The following is a 21,583-nucleotide window of genomic DNA, read 5'->3' on the forward strand; positions in this document are numbered from 1 at the left end:
TTGTATATTTGCTAATGTGCTATGAATGATTGGTAATTTGGTTTATTAATGTCTATGTGATTTCATAAACTAACTAGCTTGAGCACTTTTAAATTGAGACCGACAGGTATGCATTCCTTAGTTTAAAGAATTAAGACTAACTACTTAAGCCATGAGGCTATCCAGTTTGATAAGAAAAATACAACTTTTATATAAATTATTTTTGTGACTGAAAACCACAATCATCCTTTTTATTTCTTCTGCAACCTCAAGTTCTCTATTTATTTTAGTTTTGGTTTAACTTTAATGGTGTTTATTATGTATTGTAGGCTAAAACTCTACTTGGATATTTAAGAAAACCAGGACAATTACATAAGAGAACCAAGGCAACACGAAATTCTTCTTCAAGTTGTTGGGTATTATTTTCTTTCTTGCTTGTAAGAATTATGTACAGTGAGGATTTGATGTATTATTTACATCAAGAATAATGAATTTTTATTGAGAATTATAATGTTTTCATTGAGACTTATTTAGTCTCATGGGGATTTAATGTATTATTTACATTTTAATTATATGAATAAATGTTGTATGTATATGAATTTTTATTATGATAAATATAATTTTTTTTACAAGTTATGGTAATAATAATTAATTATGTGAGTAATTTTTTTATTTAAATTTATATCAAACTTCACTTGTTAAAAATATAATTAAAAGTTTTAAAAATATATATCGAAAAATTATTTTATATATAAATTCAATGTTATGGCGACACCTATTAACTGTCGGCGTTGCCAGCAATGGCGACACGTATTAACTATCGGCGTTGCCAGCAACGACGACACGTATTAACTGTTGGTGTAGCCAGCAATGACGACACATATTAACTGTCGGAGTAGCCAGCAACGACGACACTTATTAATTGTCGGTGTAGCTACCCTATGCCAGCATAGGCAAATATGACAGTTAGTCGACTGTTGTCATTGCTCAATAGCGACAGTTAAAAACTGTCGGGAAAGCCTATTTTTGTAGTAGTGTGTATAATAAAATAGAAATTAAATATCACAAAAAAAAAAATTATGTATCATACCACAAAAAACAAATACACTAATTGGAAAATAATATACCAACATCCTATAAAAAACTTAAAAAATCAATATAACTTTAAAATAAAAACTAATTAAACAAAACTAATATACATATATCACTATATTAAAGTCATACAATCCTAAATAAATAAATAAATCATAAAAAAAAAAAGCAATTTAGGTAATCAACAATGTAAAAAGGTCATTTATCTACAATTTTAAAAATGAGGACATTAGCTTCTTAATAGCTTTATTTTTTGTCATTTCCTATAATTTCTCTATATTTAGTGTGTATAATTTTAGTTAACTACTCCTAAAAGTTAGTAGTTCTCAACTTTTCCCAAAATTTATTTTGGTATTTAAATGCTATATTTTAGCAAATTGAGTATTTTTTTTTCAGTCAAATGAAAATTTGGGTATATAAGTATAACATTTTGAAAAATTTGTTATTTTTAGACGCTATTAAGTCTATAATAACAACATAATATACGTATGGAGTAGTAAACTTCATAGAAGCAGCCAATACGATGCCGACTGAATACAACGTCTCACTAGCCAGTGGCCACAGGTATATAGTTGTGGCTGGTAGTACCACTCCTAACTACCAGGGCATCAACATTGACCTTTCATATCTATTTATAATTACAACTTTAAAACACGCTAAACCAATTGGCTTAAGCAAGCATAATACTCTGAGAAAATCTCTTATTACTACTTTAATATGCGATAGGGTATTTCTTGCAAAAAATATCACTGTCATACGATTATACTTTCAAAACATATCATTATAACCATTATTACATAATAATTAATGTTATGTATCACAAATCTTCATATTATTCTTCTTCCTTCTTTATTATGACCACAAACACGTGTATATATAGCTGAAAATCTTGAAGAAGCTATATCATAATTTGGAGCTTCAAATGGCAGCACTCAGTGGTTGCAAGAAGGCTTTTCCTGCTTTCAATGTCTCTCTGGTCCGCAAGGTAACTATATCTATACATATATATACATGTTTTTATATATATATATATATATATAAATATAAATATGGGTATGCGCACACTAGTACACCTGTCTATTACAAAATTAGGTTTTACAATCTCGGTTGGGGTTTTCAAGCCTTTTTGTTTAGAAGAGGACATTCAGGTAAGAAAATATAGTCATCAATATATATGGGCTTATAAGGCATCATGCGCTCTATACTCTTGGAGTAAAAGAAATTATCATTGACCTCAACTGTTTATAAATTTCAAAACGTTCGAGAGGCGCCACGTAATACAATTTTGTTTGGCTAGTTATGCTGTTGTACGTGGTGGTAATATAAATTCAAATGTGTATAAATTCATGTTTTATAATATTTATATATATATATATTCATTCTTGTAAAATATCAAATAAAGTTATAGCTAATAACCGTTGTCTTAACATTATTATTTGCATGACTGTTAGGACTGTAGCTTATTATAGGCCAGGGTGTTTGGCATGGTTGAAGTGAATATGAGAATGGAGATTTAAAACACTTTTTATATTTTGTTTAATTCTTTAAGGATAAAGTTAATAATTTTGGTGGACTCATATGTATTTTAAGGATAAAGTGAATCATTTTAAACACTTAAATTTAATATTAACTACTTAAAACATTACAAAATCAATCAACTACTCAAAACAAACACTCAAATTTTAAGATTCTCTTTCCGGCGGGTGATGATAACAATTACTTGATTTTCGATCAATTTTTTCTCTCTCTCTATATTAGGACTCAAGTTTGATCATAAAGTAATAAAACTGTACAGTATATATATTTATATTATATATCAAAAAAATGATTCTCCACAATATGCTTGCTATAATTTTATTTCTCCCCGATAAAATTCTGTACACTAACTCCACGTACTACAAATATATACATATATGGCTTTGGATCGTATTAGATTTGGGAACCAATCACGATTTCATGTACTCTGGCTGCGAAGTCGTATGCTAGATTAGTATTGTTTACCACTTCAACACATATACGTAAAGAAATGTTAAATACACTCTATTTTGTACTCTTTTAAATAAATAAAAGAAACATGAATTCCACTGTGTGTGTTTGTGTACTTAATGAATATATGATCCAAGTGCGTGTGTTGGCTTTTGCAGCTAGGAGCGGAGTTCGTAGGAACTTTCATCATGGTGTTTGGAGCAACAGCAGCGCCCATCGTGAATAAGGAGCACGATGGATCAGCCGGAGCCTTAGTGGGAAACGCAGTGTGCTCGGGGCTGGCAGTGATGGTGGTGATATTTTCCACTGGCCACATCTCCGGCGCCCACCTAAACCCTGCGGTGACCATCGCATTCGCAGCACTGAAGCACTTCCCTTGGGCACAAGTTCTCCCTTACATAGTAGTCCAGGTTGTGGGTTCCATATCAGCCTCTTTCGCTCTCAAGGCAGCCTTTCACCCCTTCATGTCCAGTGGACTTACCGTTCCTGAAGTCACCGTTCACGAAGCTTTTGCGGTCGAGTTCATCATCACCTTCTTCCTCATGTTCATTGTCACCGCTGTGTCCACGGACACACGTGCGGTAAGTACAGAGACACTGTGCCTGACCGCCTGCAGTTATATATGTATGCATAAACATCTTTGGGTTTCTAATGGTTGAGAGGGAAATATGACAGGCAGGAGAATTGGCGGGAATAGCAGTTGGAGCTACAGTTATCCTCAATGTTCTCATATCAGGGTTTGTTGTACCTTCTTTTTTTTTAATTTCTATCAAAATTAGTACGCAAATAACATGTATCCCCATTTGCATGGCTTTCAAAAATAAAAATACTGATATTTAAATCTGGGTTGGCGTGGCAGGAAATCAACAGGTGGGTCAATGAATCCCGTGCGGTCTCTAGGTCCGGCAATTGCTGCTGGGAATTTTAAAGGGTTGTGGATATACATGGTGGCTCCACCACTAGGGGCCCTAGCTGGGGCAGCCACCTACACTGTTGTGAAGGTCTCGGATAGAACACAAAATCAGGTACAGATTTTAGGAACTTTTCTTATCTTACTTCTCACTCATTATTATTATAAGATGTGGCTACTTTTTAAATGAGTGCTTAAGATATTACCGTAATTTGTTACGGTCAAATATGTGTATAATAAGAAACTGAATACAGCGCTAATGAGGACCTTATCCAATCGTTCAAGTAATAGATGAATTTCTTAATTTTGCGAGTTAGGTCCACGATGACTCTATTCGCCAGGATTCCGCTTCAGCAATGAGTGATTATCAGCCACATCCCACAGGTAATACCGAAAATTAGTTACCACTTTGGGATTAAATTACATTCACGGTTCATTATTTGATTGATACTTAACAAACTATTTCAAATGCAGGTAACATCCTAATATGATCTGCCGTACGCTCTTTAACCTGAAAGGGTAACAAGTTATGGTCACCTTCCAGCTTCAACCATTCCACCAAGATTTGAGAATGTACCGTGTTTGAATACATATATATATATATATATGTATACATAGTAGGCTAATAAATCAAGTACTGATTGCCCACTTCTAGTCATTCTATTTACAGCGCACATAAAAGAAACCCAAAATGGTTAGAGATATGAACAATAAGCAAAGAAAGCCGTAGCAGCCAGAAAGCGTGCTTCGATAACAAATTTTGAGACCAATGAAAGCCAGTCATTCTATTCTTTCCCTTCTAGGTCCAAGTTGGGAAAGGTCTCACCTTTTCTTCCGATTGCACGCGTTGTTTGATTTGCCACGTCAATGTTTTCATTTATTTGGTTTTTTATCATTTCTTCATTGCCACTTCAATTGCTCAGGGTGGGTGGTGGCTTCTGTAATCAGTATCCTATAAAATTTATAGTGCTCCTGCATAAATGCAAGGGGGAAAACAGTATAAGAGTATTGTATTTGTTATGAGCAAATAAAATTGATGATTGTGAAAGTTAAAAGGTGTATTGTTGTTTTATCTCTTTATTTATCTGATTGTAATTATTGTTATTGTTATTTATAAAATTATTTTGACAATATGGTTTAGAAATTTCATGATCAACAGCCCTTTTTTCTAAAATGACTGCCTATCTTTATTTTATTGACCAATCAGGATTAAATATTTTCCCCTCGAACTTCAGAAGCATTGCACGTGCAACTATTCCCATCATGCATTTTAAGTCATGACAGCGCAAAACGTCAGGAGGTTTGAACTTTTAAATTTTCACGACTCACTTAATTGTAGCTTTCATCGTTCAATTCTCCTATGTTGTGATGTGGCAGACTTTTCATTCAGCCTCGCCATCATCTTCACTAGCAGCACTTAAAGGTGTATTTTCGTAAACAGCTTCTGTTGGATCTAATGTGTCATCGTCACCTGGATCATCAACATATGCTTGTGAACTCACAATCTGTCCTGTTAAGTCTTTATGTTTTAGGTTTCCTGTCAAAATTAACACATGGATCTTAACACAAATTAGAAAAATGACTAAATTCCAAACATCATTAAGAAAATCAACGAAACACAACAATCAAGATGGCATTATAGCTCCTTTAACGGCCTTCAGGGATGGCCATAGAAATCTTTCAACGCTAATGGCCATAAACTTTCAGATACACTTAGATTGTTATAAGAGAGGTTGAAGCAGTCAATTTAGTTAATGCAGTTTTACCATAATAATTTTTTATTTTTATTAATCTGTATCTAATTCAAAAAAGGGGAAAAAAACAATTAATAAAGAGTAAATATTTATAGTTCATATCATTTCGAAATCACTGCAAGCTGAAAAATGAAAACAGCATCTATTCTAACCATTTCACCTTCACATAATCATAATAGATTACATTTAATATTTGTTTAATTATTTTCTAATTAAGCTTATATTTCATTAGGGAAAAAAATTAGTAATTAGAAAACATATATAGTTTATATCATTTTGGAATCACTGCAAGTTGTGAAATTTTCCCATAATCAGAATGGAAACCATTTAAAATTTCTTAAAGGGATGAGGACGTGACATGAAATGCAGGGAACCAATTTCTAGCAACCAGAATAATTCAAATGGAGTAAATCTAGACCATCTAGAAATAGTAAATGAGAGCTTCATCTACATGCACATTCAGAAAATGCAAGTGAAAAAAGACCTACCCATCCAAAATGTGCATCCACTGGGTGTTGAATATAGAAGAGCCTTGACATGGAACAAATAGCGTTCCATAGACCTTTTCGTTGCAGGAATTTTGCAAGTTATAACAGTTTGTTTCAAGCCCTACCACAAATAGAGTAGATCATCAAGAAGGAAATCATAGATCAGTGTCAAAATATGAAGGGATGAAAACACTAACCTTCGCTTCTGAACAAAGGGTCTGGATAGTTCTTGTGGCCTTCTGAAGCTCTTTCACCTGATTCATTACAGAAAAACACCAGATTAAAGTCTAACTTATAAATTTTACATGATGTGTCTTATCTTACCATCTGGATTATGCACTCCTTGTGACCTTCAAATTGAGCTCGCAAGAAGTCAAAAACTGGAAAAGAAGATTTCATTATAAAACACAGGCAATAGTATCTTAAAGCATAACACAAGGTCAAAGTTCAAGTAGCATATACCTTTCAAGAAGGAATCAACAAATTTTCCACCGTATTTAACAGCCATAGCGTGCACAGCCATCTGTTCCATTATGATGGTACATAAACATTAACTTGCCTTAGAGGCATTTAAGCATAAATAAAGTACAGAGTAGTTGTATAAAAAAACAAGATAAAACACGGGATTATAAATATATAATAATACATACAAACAAATAAAATGAAAAACAAAACATATTGCCCAAGGAATTTGAGAATCTTTCTAATAACCTTGTCAGACGTCTTGCAAAGGGAAACTAATGATACCACCACATTTACAGAATGCTGTAGATTGGCCAATAGTTCTTCGATGGTTTCATGTTGAGCAGAAGCTCTAGATTTAGCAAGAAGAATGACTTCCTTAACCTAAGGGACAAAACAATAAAGCATCAGTTAATTGTTCATAGAATAAGTAGATATCCACTAGCACTTATAAAATATTTGGATCAATGACAAATCTTCAACTCACCAATCTCTTAAGAACAGTCAAGTTCCTTTCGTGCTGCAAATAGAACCACTTTCAGTAAATATGCCAAAGAAGAAACTGTACCGCAAAACATAGTAAAGGACAAACTAATAGAGCTTACCAGGACCCTGTACCATACAATGAATGTTGTGGAATTTAAAGTCGGAAAACCCTGATTAATTTCTTCTTCTGCATTTTCACATAAAAATTCCTAACAAAGAAAAGCAAATACTCGCTTATCAGTATCTGGTTTGGGTTAAGGTAAAATACGTTTCCAGGTCCACGATTACAAAAAAAATTCTTAACCCTCTGAAAATTGAAAAGAGTCTTTTAAACCAGAGGCAACTGTCATCTTTAAACCCAGAATTGAAATACATTTCATTCTAGCCCACTCCCAGGAACCTACTGCTAGGCACTATATTGTCAAATGTAAAGAAAGTAACCAAGTACCTATTTCCATACAGATTCTTAATATAGAGATAGACTCATATTGACAAGAAACAGACAGATGATTTAAATAATAAATAATCAAATCAGTAAAGAATTTTGAAAAATAAAAATCAATGCACCTGTGTTAAAATAGATTGAGCTATCTCATCCAGCAAAGCAGAAGTGGAATCACTACTTTCCAAGTAAATGTGAAGTATCTTTTGTACCATTTCACCCTAAAAACAGTGTAAAGGTCAAGAATCAAGGTTATAAAGCAATGAATGATACCACCATTGTCTCGATCATTCATAGTTGATGCAGAAGTGCTTTACAGAAAACAAACAAAAAATTGTAAAAAGGCGAAAGAGATTGAAACAAAAAGGTCTTACTTTGTTCTTCCAACCGTTCTCAAGATGTTCAGTCTCCCATTTATGCTTCAAAAGCTTCTCAGCAGAAGTTCCAAGTTTGCTCCTTAATAAACCAAGTGCCCCCTGGATTCCTGAGTGCATCTGATTACCATTTTCCTCCCTAAACTTATCAAGGAATTTTTGGAATGAGGTTGCAATTGATTCTAGAGTAAGAAGAGACTCAGAGGCCAGCATAAAGGAGAAAGAACATGCTGCACAAATAAGATGTAATTGGAAAGGTGGTTCAGCACTTCGATGTAAGTGAGAGAATGAATAAGCTCCATGGAAAATAACATGCAGCAGAGAAAAATAATAAACCTTCATCAAGGACACTTTCAACAAATAAATAAACCCCAACATATAAGTACTCTGCTGTCCCAGGGAGAAGAGTCAATTGCATGCTCGAAAAGAAATTATCTGGAATCTTGCCAGGCTGGAAGGCTTCAAGAAGGTATAAGAGAATTTCTTTATTCATCTGTATAACTGGAAGGTTTATTATCTGTAATAATGGATAATTTTGGTTGTTAGTACTGGATGTTAAAATTGGGTGTCTCAATAAGCTGGACATACCGATCAATATCAGCTCATAGTGAAAGGAAGAAATTTTACCTCACGAAAACAATGAAGTATTTCTTTAAAAACCAAAGAAGACATCATAGATTTTGAAAGTTGAAAAATTGGGATATCTGGGTTCCCAGCAAAAGTAAATTGAGTCTTCCAATGTTCTTGACAGTTTTCATCACCTACAGAATAAATGTTCAATAATCAAGGATATATATTTCTGTGATCGTTGTCCAGTCATCTTAATTTCGTTTATCTACCTTCTTTAAGTGCACAAATCGCACTATCCAAATGCCTCTTAAGAAATGGAAACAGTGGTGTAATTTTGCTCAAAAATTGATCAACTGTCATCCTAGTGAACCCAACTGGAGCACTGAAAACTCTACCAGAGAATCGTTTTCTGGGAGTGAAGTAATCCAGCTTGTAGCGAAGATCACGCAGAAGGTACAGATATATTGGTAACTAGCACACATTGAAGATTAAAAGAGTCAGTTCTTCAACTTTGCAATACTTTCTTAATAATAAAAAATAGATCAACAACGACCACATCCATGTCTAATTAGTAGTTACCTCAGCAGCAGGATCAGAGCAACAAGAATCTTGACCCTGCATCAGAAAAGAAATATCAAGTAAATTCCATAGGTTGTGTTTGGTAAAATTTTTATTTTTGAATTTTTTAAACACAAAAATGGAAATATTATTTTTATTTTTGTTTCTTTATTTTTAAAAAATAAAAATATATTCGGTAACTATTTTTGTTTTTTGTTTTTAAAAATAAAAAATAATAAATGTGTTTGATAACTTTTATTTTTATTTTTATTTTTTGTTTAGCAATACAAAATAAAGTGTTGATTTGAAGAAGAGAAGAAAAAAATCGAAAAAAAGTTTAAAAAAATTATGAAAGTGAAAAAATTCTATTTTCAAAATTTAATAAATTTTAATTAAAAATTTTATAAATAATAAACAAAAATAGAGTTAACAAACACTATTTTATGTTTAATTGTCAAAATTTTAATTAATTAAATAAAAAACTATTTTTTAAAATGTTACCAAACAGCACCATAATTTTTCAACTCAAAATTGTCATCATTGCTTTTCATAAGAGAAACAATTAGCAACAATAATACAAAACTTGGAGCTTATCTACCAATGCAAGATAGGTCCTAAAAGCTTCTAAAACCCCTTAATGTGGCCTAATACTACCTACAGCTCAATGAAACAAGCTTAAAGCCTCATTTACGGCTTAGGGTCACAAGCTCTCAAATCCACTTCTTTCTCTTAAACTATATGTCAATACTTGCAGTTTCAATTCTCAAAAGCTAAAATGGAAGAAATACACTTTAAAACTCATGACAATAAACATTAATATGTTCTCTAGTTTATTTGAAATAATAAAAACCTTCCTTTCGATATGTAGAAAAAAAAACACTAAGTCATTTGCAAAGTTTAAGATTTAAAGTTTGTACCTCAACAAATAAATTATTTCAAAAGTTATGCATTATACCAAGTAAAGAAGTTTATTTTTGTAGTTTAGACTTTAAACAGTATTGCATAAGCGTACATACCTTTGAAAGAGTCAAAATGGAAAAGCATTGAACCAGGAGACACCTGAATTTGGATTTCTGACCTTCAAGAGCCTTGGCAACTGAACAAATGTCTACAACCATAGGCTCATTGGAGTCATGAGGTTGCTGCTCTGATGACTCAGCTGACCTCTCCTTCGAATATAAACCAGAAGAAGTTTCATTTGGCACATCTTGGCTTGTTATAGCTCCTGCTTTCCTATAAACATCAATAATAGTGGGTTGCCGCAGTTTTTCATTCGAATCTGAACTTGTGCATGCTTTTGACAGATTCTTACGTGTCCTCTTCTTGTCAGAAGGAATTTCATCATTAGTTTTATTCTGCTCACTTTTCTTTTCCACATGCTTTACTTGGTGTGATTGTTGGTTTAGCAGTGAAGATCCAGAGTGATCCAAGTAAATATGTAGCTCAGGAAGAGATAGAGTGTTACGACGAATATAATGGTTCAACAAGCCCTCAAGAAATCTACAATTTTAGACTAATTTCCATCAGTTTGTTAGTTGAAAATAAACCAAACTAAGATGCATAACATTAAATGTTTATAAGATGAATAGAAGAGTTCCAAACTGATTTTGCATCACATTGAGAAGAACCAATCTTGTAAATAAAATTAAGCTCTACAATGCCTAATCTAGTTTATTGTAATAAGTATTATTTGCATTGTTTAATTCCTCAAAGCAAATTGAGAATCATCATTTGAAGTTTACAAATAGTGAAGGCTGTTTCAAGAATTCCATGTTTTTAGACAAATTTCCATCAGTAAACTAAGTGAAAAAGTACGCAAACTAATGCACAAAATAAATGTTAGTAAAATAAACTGGCCCAGAATTGTTTTGCAATTCATCGATAGGAACTAATCTTGTGAATGGAATTTAGCTTCTGTAACAATGCATAACACAAAAAAAAAAAGAAAAAGAAAAAAACATATTGCAAAATTTTCATAAAACATTTCAGAGGATACAAAAGCATACACAAGATTCCTCAATCGCTTCAGTAGCTTTGCAATTATGTCCTCTTTTGTAGTCTGACTTGTAAATTCAAATCCTCCAGCAATTTGTGTACAGAAAGCATTGAGCTACATTGAAGCGAGGACACAATAGATCATCTACATGATAAAATTTCAATAGAAGTCCACCTAAATCATGAACACCATTCTAAAATCTTAATAACTTACTAATTCACGTATCCAGTTTGCTGCATAATAGAGGGAGAGACAAACAGTCTGTTTCTGTTTACTGGACAGAGACTTCCAGCCAGATCCAAGAAAGTACTGGAAAGTGCATAATCCAAATGCATGTTAGTGAAAAGGTCTTATCCACTTGCATTGACAAGCAACAAGATAACACTAATCAGAGCGTTCAGGTAATACAGGGAAACAGCAAAAGTAAAAGGGCTGGAGCAATCTCACTGAAGGATGTGTGCATGTGTAAAGAGGTTTAGCCGATTTAAAAAAATCAAAACAATGAGCCACATATAATAATTAGTTGTCATTGTCAATTTTATTAAGAAAGCATTGTAGTTGGTCCAACCTTTGAGGAAGGAAGATGTAAGGGACAGCCAAGTAGTGCGTCAATTCCTCCAAGAGATCCTTGATTTGTCAACCTCTCAATCTAAAAAATGACAGCAGATTAAAGGCTATCGTATAACTGAAATTTATACTCAATGCTCAAGGGTCATGCACTTACCGCAGATAGTAAAAGGAAGTTTGCAGGAAGGACTTGTAAAGAAGTAGACCTGCATGCAATGAAACTTTCAAGCTTCCAAACACAAAACCAAGTACAAAACAAAACATGATACAGTGAATTATAAAGTATTACAAATGTATTACTGCAAGGAAGTGGAAACCAATGGCAATATGTTAAGACAAATAGGTGAAATATCACCATCCAAGTTCATCCAGAGTTCCCCTACCAAAAAACAAAAAACAAGGAATTTCAATCAACACCCCAAGTTATTTTATTATACAAAACAATGTATAATGGAGATTAACATACTATCAGATAGCAGGAGGACGAGACTCATGACTTCACTCACCTTCTAAACCACAATATGTCTCCTTATTAGGCAACTGTCCACCATCAAGATCAGATAGATACATAGATTCAAACTCACCTACGTGTTTGCCAATCCTTTTATCCAAGTAAAGCATAATAGTCAATAACTATCCAAACTGCAAACAAGCATAAAGATACCAGCCTTGGGTTGTTACAAAGAACTGACCATTCTGTAATTGTTGGATGAAGAGCTTCAGAGTCCATCAGCTCTGTCAGTTCATCATAAAACATGACCAAAGATAAGGGCAGCTGTTTACAAGAATCCAAAGACATTTTCAAGAGTTCCAAAGCTTCCTCACTATTTGATTTCTGTAGACATGATCTTCAAGAAACATCAATGCAGATCTTAAAGAAAAGAGTTGCAAATCAAAACAAAATTGACACAGGCAAAATTAGAAAATATATGACCTACAATTTTTCTCGGAAAAAAAAAGAAGACATATGAACCTGTTCATTATTATGCCAGTGATAATTAGAGCATATTGTCCCAATAAACGACATGCAATGCATGAATTTCTTTCCATTTGTGTACAAGATGAGGAGAGAGAATGAGAAAAAATGGTACTCAAAACAATAACCCAATTATGGAACTAGACACTAATAAACATCTATGAAATGAAGTTGGTTGCAAAATGTGTGTGCGTGTGGCTGCTATATGATTATTGTTAAAATTGATTTTGTTCCTAAGAGGTCATGAAACCTGATGATCATCTTAATTAAAACAGCCTCGTTAAACAAAGACACTAAGGTATCTAAGCAAGTTTCAGTAAACTAATGCTTTCAACAAAACATAAAATACAACAATGATGATTGTGGTATCAACTACAATAGTGGCGTTTTGAAAACTTTCAAGTCAATAACTGCACCGATAGCATTCCACTTAAGCCAGATATTATTCAGTCTGAAGCATCATAATCAAGGCTTTAATTATACAGATCCTAACGATAACTTCATGAACCCACTAAAGAAAAATTTTATTTAATGCATGAGCTTGCTTCTTTATAAGAGATGCATATGGTGCTTCCTTACAACTCTCAAAAGTTTGTTCAAATAAGTTCTCTAAGTAATCAATCCCTCTTGTTACCAGAGTAGGGAACATCATTCACAAAGAAAATCTATATCTATCAACCATCAAGAATTAACAATTCTCAAGTATACCATATAAATAAATAAATATATGTATCAAGACTTGTTAAGTTTCTTAAACAATTATAAAGCAGTTGTGAAACAGAACAAGATAAATAATTTTTTTTACCATATAAAGATTTATCCAGTGGAAAATTGATGTTTTAGACAGATATAATGAGCCAAAAAAATACCCTTATGTTTATTGATTACACAATATTAAATGTTTCCTGACACATATTCATAACTCTCTTTTAGATAACTAACATATTTATTTTTTCTGGAATTTGCTATTCTTCTGAAACCAGATTCAGATCATTTGTGTAAAATATATGGAATCTATAGCTAGTTTTGATCACCCTGGAGCAACCCAGACAAAAACCTATGTCTATCCACTTCTAGACCAGGCAACTTATAGCCAACATTAGCAACACCGAATTGAAAATGTAAAATCAACCTGGATCCACTTATCAATTTGTGTGCTGATGCATAGCTGGATCCCTAAACTAGAAGGTTATAATCATAGATGATGTCATTACCTGGTACCTTTATACGTATGATCCATAATTTAACAGATGGAGTTCTACCTGGGATAAGGATGGGGAGGTAGCACTGTTTGCATCACCAAGACAGGAAACTATCTTTAGGGTGCCAATTAGACCCATCTTCTTAAACTTGAGATCTGTATGACCAACCTGCATGATTGGACCATAAAACAAAATCACTTCTCTACTTTTAAGACCAATGTTTTGAAGAGAACTGAATTTTCTGCATTAGAAATACTATTAAAGATACCAGCTTGATGCTAACAGCACATTTAATCAAAAATTTAACAAGCCACGATACCTGTTTCCGGACTATCATCAAAAGTTCATTAGCAAAAGAAGATCTATATGAATCAGCACTAGACCGGGCGAATAGTGCCAGTTGGCTGAAAACCTCGTAGACCTGCACTTCAGTAAAGCCAGTGAAAAGGGAAGAATGAACACCCTATAGGTCTTCTTAGAATCACAAACAAAGATAGTGCCATACCTTGTGCAGATTGTCAACATTAAATCCCTCCAAGTAGTCCAGTATACCTAATTGTAGAGCAAAAAACACATCAAGAAGACCCAGGAAAAAAAAAACTTCATCTAAGTATACATAGATGATGGATCAAGAACAAATACAGTACCACTAATATGAGGAGAAAGGGGAATCAACTCCTGTGCATATTTGGAGGTGAGAAAACCCAACGTTACCAAAGCAGAACTCACTACATAACTAACACCAGATCCCACAAGAGTAACTAGCGAACCAAGAATCTGCACCCAGACACAATCACAATCAAGAGTTCCCGAAGCTCATCCTTTAGTCATCAACATAAGAAGAAAAATAAATTTATGAGCTCACTTACTTCTTGTCTTGAATAAGAATCAACGAATTCTTTGAACAGACTAGTATACACACAGATGCCAAACTCCCTTGCTTTTTGTTCTTTACATGCCAGCAGATACTCAGACAAAGAAATAAATGACGGAAAATACTCCTAATATATTGAAAGAAAGAAAAATTAAACATAATTATAAATTTTTTTGACAGAAATGCAATTTATGTAGCATGATTTTGTTCACAGTACCTTTACCAAATCCTTGAGTCCACAAATACATTGATCAAACATAGCTTGATGAATGCAATCTTCAATGATTTTCTTCTTGAATATTTTTTCTACTCTCTTTTGCAGCAAATCGCCATTCATGTATATGAGCACAAGTAGCCAGATATCAATGACTTTGTGATCCCGAGGTTTGTGAAGGGAATTCAGTTCTTTCAAAATCTCCTGGCAAAGCATCTATGGTAGAAGCAAATGAAAGGAAATAAAAGAAAAAAAAACACATTCTTAAGAGAACAATAGGAGCATTCTTTATAAAGAAACAACACCCACAAACCAGACAAAATATATACATTCTTGAATCGAAGACTTGATCTCAAGGCATCAAGAATGAAAGCCTCCGAGCTGTCCTTGTGTGACTTGCCTTTCAACTTTTTCTGTTGCATTGCACAAGCATTCGACAGCCCAACAAACTTTAACTGTTCTCGAATCTGTGAGATTATTCTTCCCACATTTGCTGGTGTTGCTGACAGCAACAGAAATCTAAGTAGAAACGGCATGTGCTCCACATCAATATTTCTGATGCAAGATAATGCTATGGTGATGACCTTAAAATTAAAGAAAATTCCACTCAATGACAATCATACTAAGAAAATAGGCAACTTGTACTAAATAACATCAAAAACTAAATAAATAACTAGTTTAGCACTTCCACAATCCAACTCCACTACAATCAATCTTCAAATTAATGAAAAATGATCAGATGGAAACATATCAAATAAACAATAACATATTTCAAATTCTACAGTTGCATCCATAAAAAGAAAACCATGTATATACATCTCCTTCCTTTAAATAAAACATATCCTAAATCACAATTTGAATACTATGCAATAACCCTCAAATCGGTAGAAACCTCTATTTGAGTCTTTACGACACAACAAAGTATTTCATTCTCAAAACTTCTTCACAAAAATGTAAGTGAAGTAAACCTGTTCCTGTAACTCTTCATCTAGATTAAGGTTTGAAAATGAGTCGAGCACAGCGACAACTATAGACGAATCCTCTTGAAGTATTAGCTCAAGCGATTCAACCACAGTCTTATTGCTCTGATCACCGATAATCTCCGGCAACGACCCAATAATTTCTTTCTTCAAATGCAGAGGGCAAATTGAAAGAACTTGCATTAACTTCTCGGTGAAGGCATTAGGGTCAACGATGAAATCAAGCCACCGGAAGTGGTTAACGATAAGCCTGGCCACGTCATTTTCAAGCGACAACGATGACGATTCAGAATGTTCCGTATACACAGTAAAGTACTCCGGAAGTTTCTCAAGAAGCATGTTCTGAAGGTCTAGCTGAATGGATGGAACCAGCAACAAATGCCGGAATAAGCTCTCACCAGTCGAACCTAAACCATCGCTTCTCGAAGGCTTGAGAATCCTGAATAAAGAAATATCAGAATCTCACTTTGTTTACTTCCCCCTAATTTACTTAAAAAAATAAAGGCAAGGAAACAGACCTGTGGAGATTTTTCGGTGATTGAATGTAGGACGAGAGACCGGCGATAAAATCGGAGCGAAGAGCAGAGGCATTATCGGAAAATGAGAAAGAATGGTGAAGGTGGCGACGGAGTTTGTGGTGGTCGGTGGGAACACATGGCGGGCCGGAGGGATTGATGAGTGTACAGCCAGCCTCGGCAAGAATTGAGACCATCTTCTCGGTGACAGGGACTTCAACGGCGTCGTTTGGTGGAGGAGCATCGGCAGTGGCGGTGGATTTGGGGATTTTGGGAGGAGGGAAAGGGGAGACGAAGGAGGAAGAGGGTCGTTTGCGAGGAGTTTGTTTTTTGAGGAACACCATGTGGATGCAATTAGAAGTTTTCTTGTTTGGAGCTTTACTAAGGCTTCGTTTAGCTCTGTTCTCTGGTTCTACTTTTTCTTTTATTCCTTTTGAAAGTTCTGTGGTTCAACTTACTTCTATTGATTTGATACGGGGCGAGAGGGAAGGATGCAGAAGTGTCGGAAATGGGAGAAAGGGCGCCAAAGTTAGGATGGGGATGGTAGAAGTGGAATTTTAAAATTTATATAAAATTGCACTATATTCACGCCCAAAAATTTATAAATGCACCATTTATTTTTTCTTGACAAACTTTTTTCTTAAAAATATTTAATATATAATTACTAAACTATATATTTTTAAATCTTTTTCTATTTGAATAAGTATATCAAACTTTATTAATTGAAAATATCCTCCATCAAAAGATACAATAAAACAAAGGGAGCAAGCATCATTCTCTCTAATAATGCTATTGGTACACAAAACAAGATTCTCTAGCAAAAATGATGAGCAACTTTGTTTGCATATGGTTTTACAAAAATACTTAAAATGAACTTGCAGTCAATGATAACTAAACCAAAAGAAGAAACCATAGCACAACTCTGAATTGCCTACACCACATTCAAGTAATCAGACTCAAGGACCACTAAGGACCATGATTTACGTTTAAACCAGCTCAATGCTTGCTTCCTTCACTCTGAATGTTTCAACTTCCACCCGCTTCATCCTCCCCTCCTTTAAACGAGATACAACTTCAATTAACCTCCCATCATGGCCTCGAGCAACACAGCTAAAACCATATTTTCCTTCACCATCAAAGGTAGAAGCATCAACATTTACCTTAATCATATTTACTAGTGGTTTGGTCCAATGTTCTCTCCCATCTCCCTCTTGATGAATAATTTGAGATGGTTTTTGACCTCTACTTTGAGTAGCCAACCATTGATTAAGACGTGTTCTTGTTGATATCAGAACCTCATTTGCTAAAGTATGTTTCTGGTTCCAGACAATGTTGTTTATTTCCTTCCATAAATTCAAGCATGGCATTCCAACCTCAGCAACGGCAGTTGCATTCTCCGAGTTAAATATGCAACACAGCCATTCTACAAACTTCGAATGAACACCAGCAATAATACCTGTCGTAGCACTACACCCGGAACCTATATATATGTTGGTATTAATTTGAATAAAATTAGGGACGCAGCAAAAAAGGGTTGTAACGTCCTACTAATCAAAGACCGTTACATTTGTGTTTAAAATAGTACTAAACTCGATAAGCAAGTCATTTAGACTTAAACGTATAATTAAAGTTAATAAATAGGTTAGGTAATAAAAAATTTGGCCAAAAGAGTATCACTTTTCATTAAAAAGAGTCAATTAATACATGGGATCCTAGAAAAGAGTTTATAAACAGGTACAGGATAAATAGAACACAAAATAGTCATCCTAAGCGGCAAAATAAACTATAGTTCTAGATCCTCAAAAGAAGTCTCGACCATGGTGATCGAGTAGGTCACATATGTACACATCACCCTCGAAGCTTTCCAACTCATGGCTACTCCAGCTTCCCTTTGGCCTTACCTGCACCACGTAGCACCCGTGAGCCAGGGCTCAACAAAAAAACTCAAACACATATAGCAGATAGTCAACAGGACATAAATCATAATTAGCATGCTTAGCAATCATAATCCAATTCAAGTAGGCATTCAATCCATCTATGCGGCCATAGAGCCAATCAAGCACATACCACACTCCTTTCTTCCAAGTGGCTATCGCACTTCCAAATTGGCCCAGTCATAATAGTCTAGGCTCACCCCGAGCCGGGTATTAATCATTGTTGTGACTTAGTCGCTAATTGCTCAAAAGTACCGACTCCTACCGAATATATCAAATATATCCACATAATATTGTGATCTCAAACATATAACACATATAATTACAAATATACCATCAACAGATCAAAATTATGAAAATGCCAATTGTAAACAAAAGTGGGTATTTAAGCACATTTAATACACATAAACATGTATAGGTAGTCAACATAAACAAAAGTAAAATCTAAGCGTGGGTCACAGCCTTCTCTCTCTCCATGGCGAGGAGAAGAAAGTCTATAGGAGCTGGTCAAAGTGGTTGTACCGGAGCTCCCTTCATCCAATGATCGAGATGATTTTCCGATTGCTGAGGAAGAGATTACTGAGAAGGTGGTTGATGCGTCTGAGGAGAAGAGGTCAGAACAAGGGATTTGTGACTCTGTTGCGAAGGTGATAGATGACAATGTTGGTTGTCGTAACTCGACGTCGTGGGATGCAGAGGTTGAAGCGCAGACATTCCAAGATTCTGCAAAAGAAAATTGGGCTCGTTTTAAGGAATCACTTCCATCTTTTGGTTGTACGAAGCTGCGATTTATGGATCTGATTCAGAGAGATGGCAAATTAGTAGCTCAATTGGATGTTGATGAGATCGAAGTGGAAGCTTCCTTCTAGAAGTCAGCTCTGATTTGTGTGGTGATAGGTGCTAATCCTCCCCTAGCTGTCTTTGAAGGGTTCATTAGGAGGATTTGGGGTAAAGTAGGTATTGACTGAGTGGCTCGAATGAATGCTGGCTTCACAATGGTAAAATTTAGAGATGAGGCCACAAGATATTTGGTGCTAGAATAAGGGGTAGTTCATTTTGACAAGAAACCTATAGTTCTTCGACCATGGAAAACCGATGTTGATTCTTTAAGGCCAGTAAAATCTGTGCCTATTTGGATTCGATTACCTGATCTTGGTTTGCAATATTGGGGTGTGAACTATTTGAGTTCTCTTGTTAGTACAATTGGTCACCCTATTATGGTAGATAAGGTTACAAAGGATAGGTCTATGATCAAGTTTGCTCGAGTCTTAGTTGATATGGAAATTGCTGATAACCTCCCTATGCATATCAGCTATCTTAATGAGAGAGGTCTCAGGTTATGGAACAGCCTATTGATTATGAGTGGTTACCTACCAAATGCACTAGTTGTAAGAAGTTGGGACACACTACTGCCTCTTGTAAACATGCTTCTGATGATGTTAGGAGGAAGAAAGAGCCACAGATCAAATCGATCAATGATTCAATTACAGAAGGTGGCAATGATACTGCTATTCCAAGTAGCAGTATCCAGGCTCAACAGGAATCTCAAGAAGTGCCTCACACCAATTCTGTTCCAAATGTTTCCAACTGGGTAACTCTGAGAAGACCTGGGATGATGAAAACCACTGATCTGACCCCTCCTGAGCTGCATAGGAACTCCTTCAGTGTTTTGCAAGAACAACAGAAGCACAGGATTGATCCAATTTTGACCTCTGATATGAATGGAATATTGCAATATACTGAGCTGTAATGTTAGGGGGCTGAATAAAAAGAATAAGCAGATGGAAGTATTGGATGTCTGCAGGTTGAATAAAGTAGGTATTGGGGCTTTGATTGAAACAAAGATCAAAGGGGACAAAATAAAGGATGTAATGACTTCTACCTTTGTTGGTTGGAATTATCGCAGTAGCCTTAACTTGTAGGGTAGAATTTTACTAATATGGAAAGCTAATTTGGTGAATATTGATATTCTTCAAGAGAGTGATCAGTTTTTACACAGTAGAGTTCGCTTGTTTGGTAGGAACCAAGATTTTTGTCTTACTATTGTCTATGGCTCAAGTAATTTGGAGGCTAGGAAAATGTTATGGTCTGATTTAACCACTTTACAGAGGCCTATAAAGCCTTGGATTCTTTTGGGATATTTTAATGTTGTCTTTAATGTGGATGATAGACTTGGTGGAAGACCTATTTCAGTGAAGGAAATGGAGGACGCTCGTCAGTGGCTAGCTTTAGGGATGGCTACTGAAATGAAGACTTTGGGGCCATCTTACACTTGGTCTAATAAACAAGAAGGGGGAGCTCGAATCTTCTCTAAGTTGGACAGAGTTTTTACTAATGAAAATTGGAGCGATGCATTTCCTTTGGCTACTGCTTTTTCTCAATGGGATGTGGTTTCAGATCACAGTTTTCTTCTTATTAAGCAAGTGGAAGTTAGAGGGTCGGGAGTGAAGCCTTTTCGGTTCTACAATATGTGGTCTACTCATGCTAAGTTTCGAGAGACGGTTTTAGCCAGCTGGCATAAACCTTTAGAGGGCCAATGTAACGCCCTGGTTACTCTAGGACCATTACGGTGAACTTTGAATCGTGAATTTAACTCGCTAACTGAGTTCTTTGGTTAAAAATGTGCTTCTAGGTGTTATTAATAGGTTAAGGTGGAAAACCAATCAAAAGGAAATGATACATTTTATTTAAAACATAAAAATTGTTCATGGGCCTATAAAAATGTTTACAAGTTATTTACGATACAAAATGGTCATTACTGTGTAAAATTTACAACTCGCCGATCTAAGCGGAAAAAATAGGGTAAACCCCCTAGTTCCCCTGAGAACTCCTTGGTCGTGGTGGTCAAGCGGCCGCATAAGTACACATCACCACCTAAGCTCTCCACTCAAGGCTGGGTGAGCTTTTCTTTCTCTTTACCTGCACCACATAACACCCATGAGCCAAAACCCAGCAAGAAAACTCAATAATGCATGTATATAATATCAAATGATGATCATGATAATCATACAAAGCTCATAGCCCTGAACAGATGAGTGAATATCACTTTGTGGTTACATTAACCATGAAGGAGCTTATAGCTCTAATCAAATGAGTGATTTAACACTTGAGGTTCTAGTAAACCATAATGAGTGACTGACGAGCAAGTCACTAGCTTAAACAAATGAGTGATTGATGGGTAAAGTCACTAGTGTAAACAGATGAGTGACTGATGGGTAAGTCAC

The 21,583-nt window shown here is 34.9% G+C and overlaps 3 protein-coding genes across 3 annotated transcripts; 2 read left to right on the top strand and 1 right to left on the bottom strand.

The window, feature by feature from the left end:
- Positions 1-1,825: 1,825 nt before the first annotated feature.
- LOC133818292 (probable aquaporin NIP5-1) lies at positions 1,826-5,022 on the top strand. The gene is made up of 6 exons (XM_062251072.1): positions 1,826-2,056; positions 3,216-3,638; positions 3,733-3,794; positions 3,917-4,082; positions 4,285-4,351; positions 4,442-5,022. The coding sequence occupies exons 1-6, from the start codon at positions 1,994-1,996 to the stop codon at positions 4,456-4,458; spliced, it is 798 nt and encodes a 265-aa protein (XP_062107056.1). The 5' UTR covers positions 1,826-1,993; the 3' UTR covers positions 4,459-5,022.
- LOC133818291 (uncharacterized) lies at positions 4,784-16,952 on the bottom strand. The gene is made up of 32 exons (XM_062251071.1): positions 16,429-16,952; positions 15,899-16,349; positions 15,260-15,514; positions 14,934-15,146; positions 14,712-14,843; positions 14,490-14,619; positions 14,348-14,394; positions 14,162-14,263; positions 13,903-14,010; positions 12,357-12,499; positions 12,171-12,265; positions 11,965-12,043; positions 11,822-11,870; positions 11,666-11,746; positions 11,311-11,406; positions 11,108-11,211; positions 10,118-10,601; positions 9,123-9,158; positions 8,813-9,014; positions 8,601-8,734; positions 8,310-8,490; positions 7,974-8,203; positions 7,725-7,820; positions 7,277-7,366; positions 7,159-7,191; positions 6,921-7,055; positions 6,672-6,732; positions 6,534-6,589; positions 6,407-6,463; positions 6,210-6,330; positions 5,297-5,504; positions 4,784-4,939 (listed from the first exon to the last, which is right to left on the bottom strand). The coding sequence occupies exons 1-31, from the start codon at positions 16,767-16,769 to the stop codon at positions 5,350-5,352; spliced, it is 4,497 nt and encodes a 1,498-aa protein (XP_062107055.1). The 5' UTR covers positions 16,770-16,952; the 3' UTR covers positions 4,784-4,939; positions 5,297-5,349.
- Positions 16,953-19,698: 2,746 nt separating this feature from the next.
- On the top strand, positions 19,699-20,932 carry LOC133814573 (uncharacterized). Its single transcript, XM_062247517.1, has 3 exons — positions 19,699-20,105; positions 20,164-20,249; positions 20,337-20,932. The coding sequence occupies exons 1-3, from the start codon at positions 19,699-19,701 to the stop codon at positions 20,930-20,932; spliced, it is 1,089 nt and encodes a 362-aa protein (XP_062103501.1).
- The last annotated feature ends 651 nt before the right edge of the window (positions 20,933-21,583 follow it).

This window comes from Humulus lupulus, chromosome 2 (genome assembly GCF_963169125.1).
Source record: "Humulus lupulus chromosome 2, drHumLupu1.1, whole genome shotgun sequence".
Taxonomy (NCBI): Eukaryota; Viridiplantae; Streptophyta; class Magnoliopsida; order Rosales; family Cannabaceae; genus Humulus; species Humulus lupulus.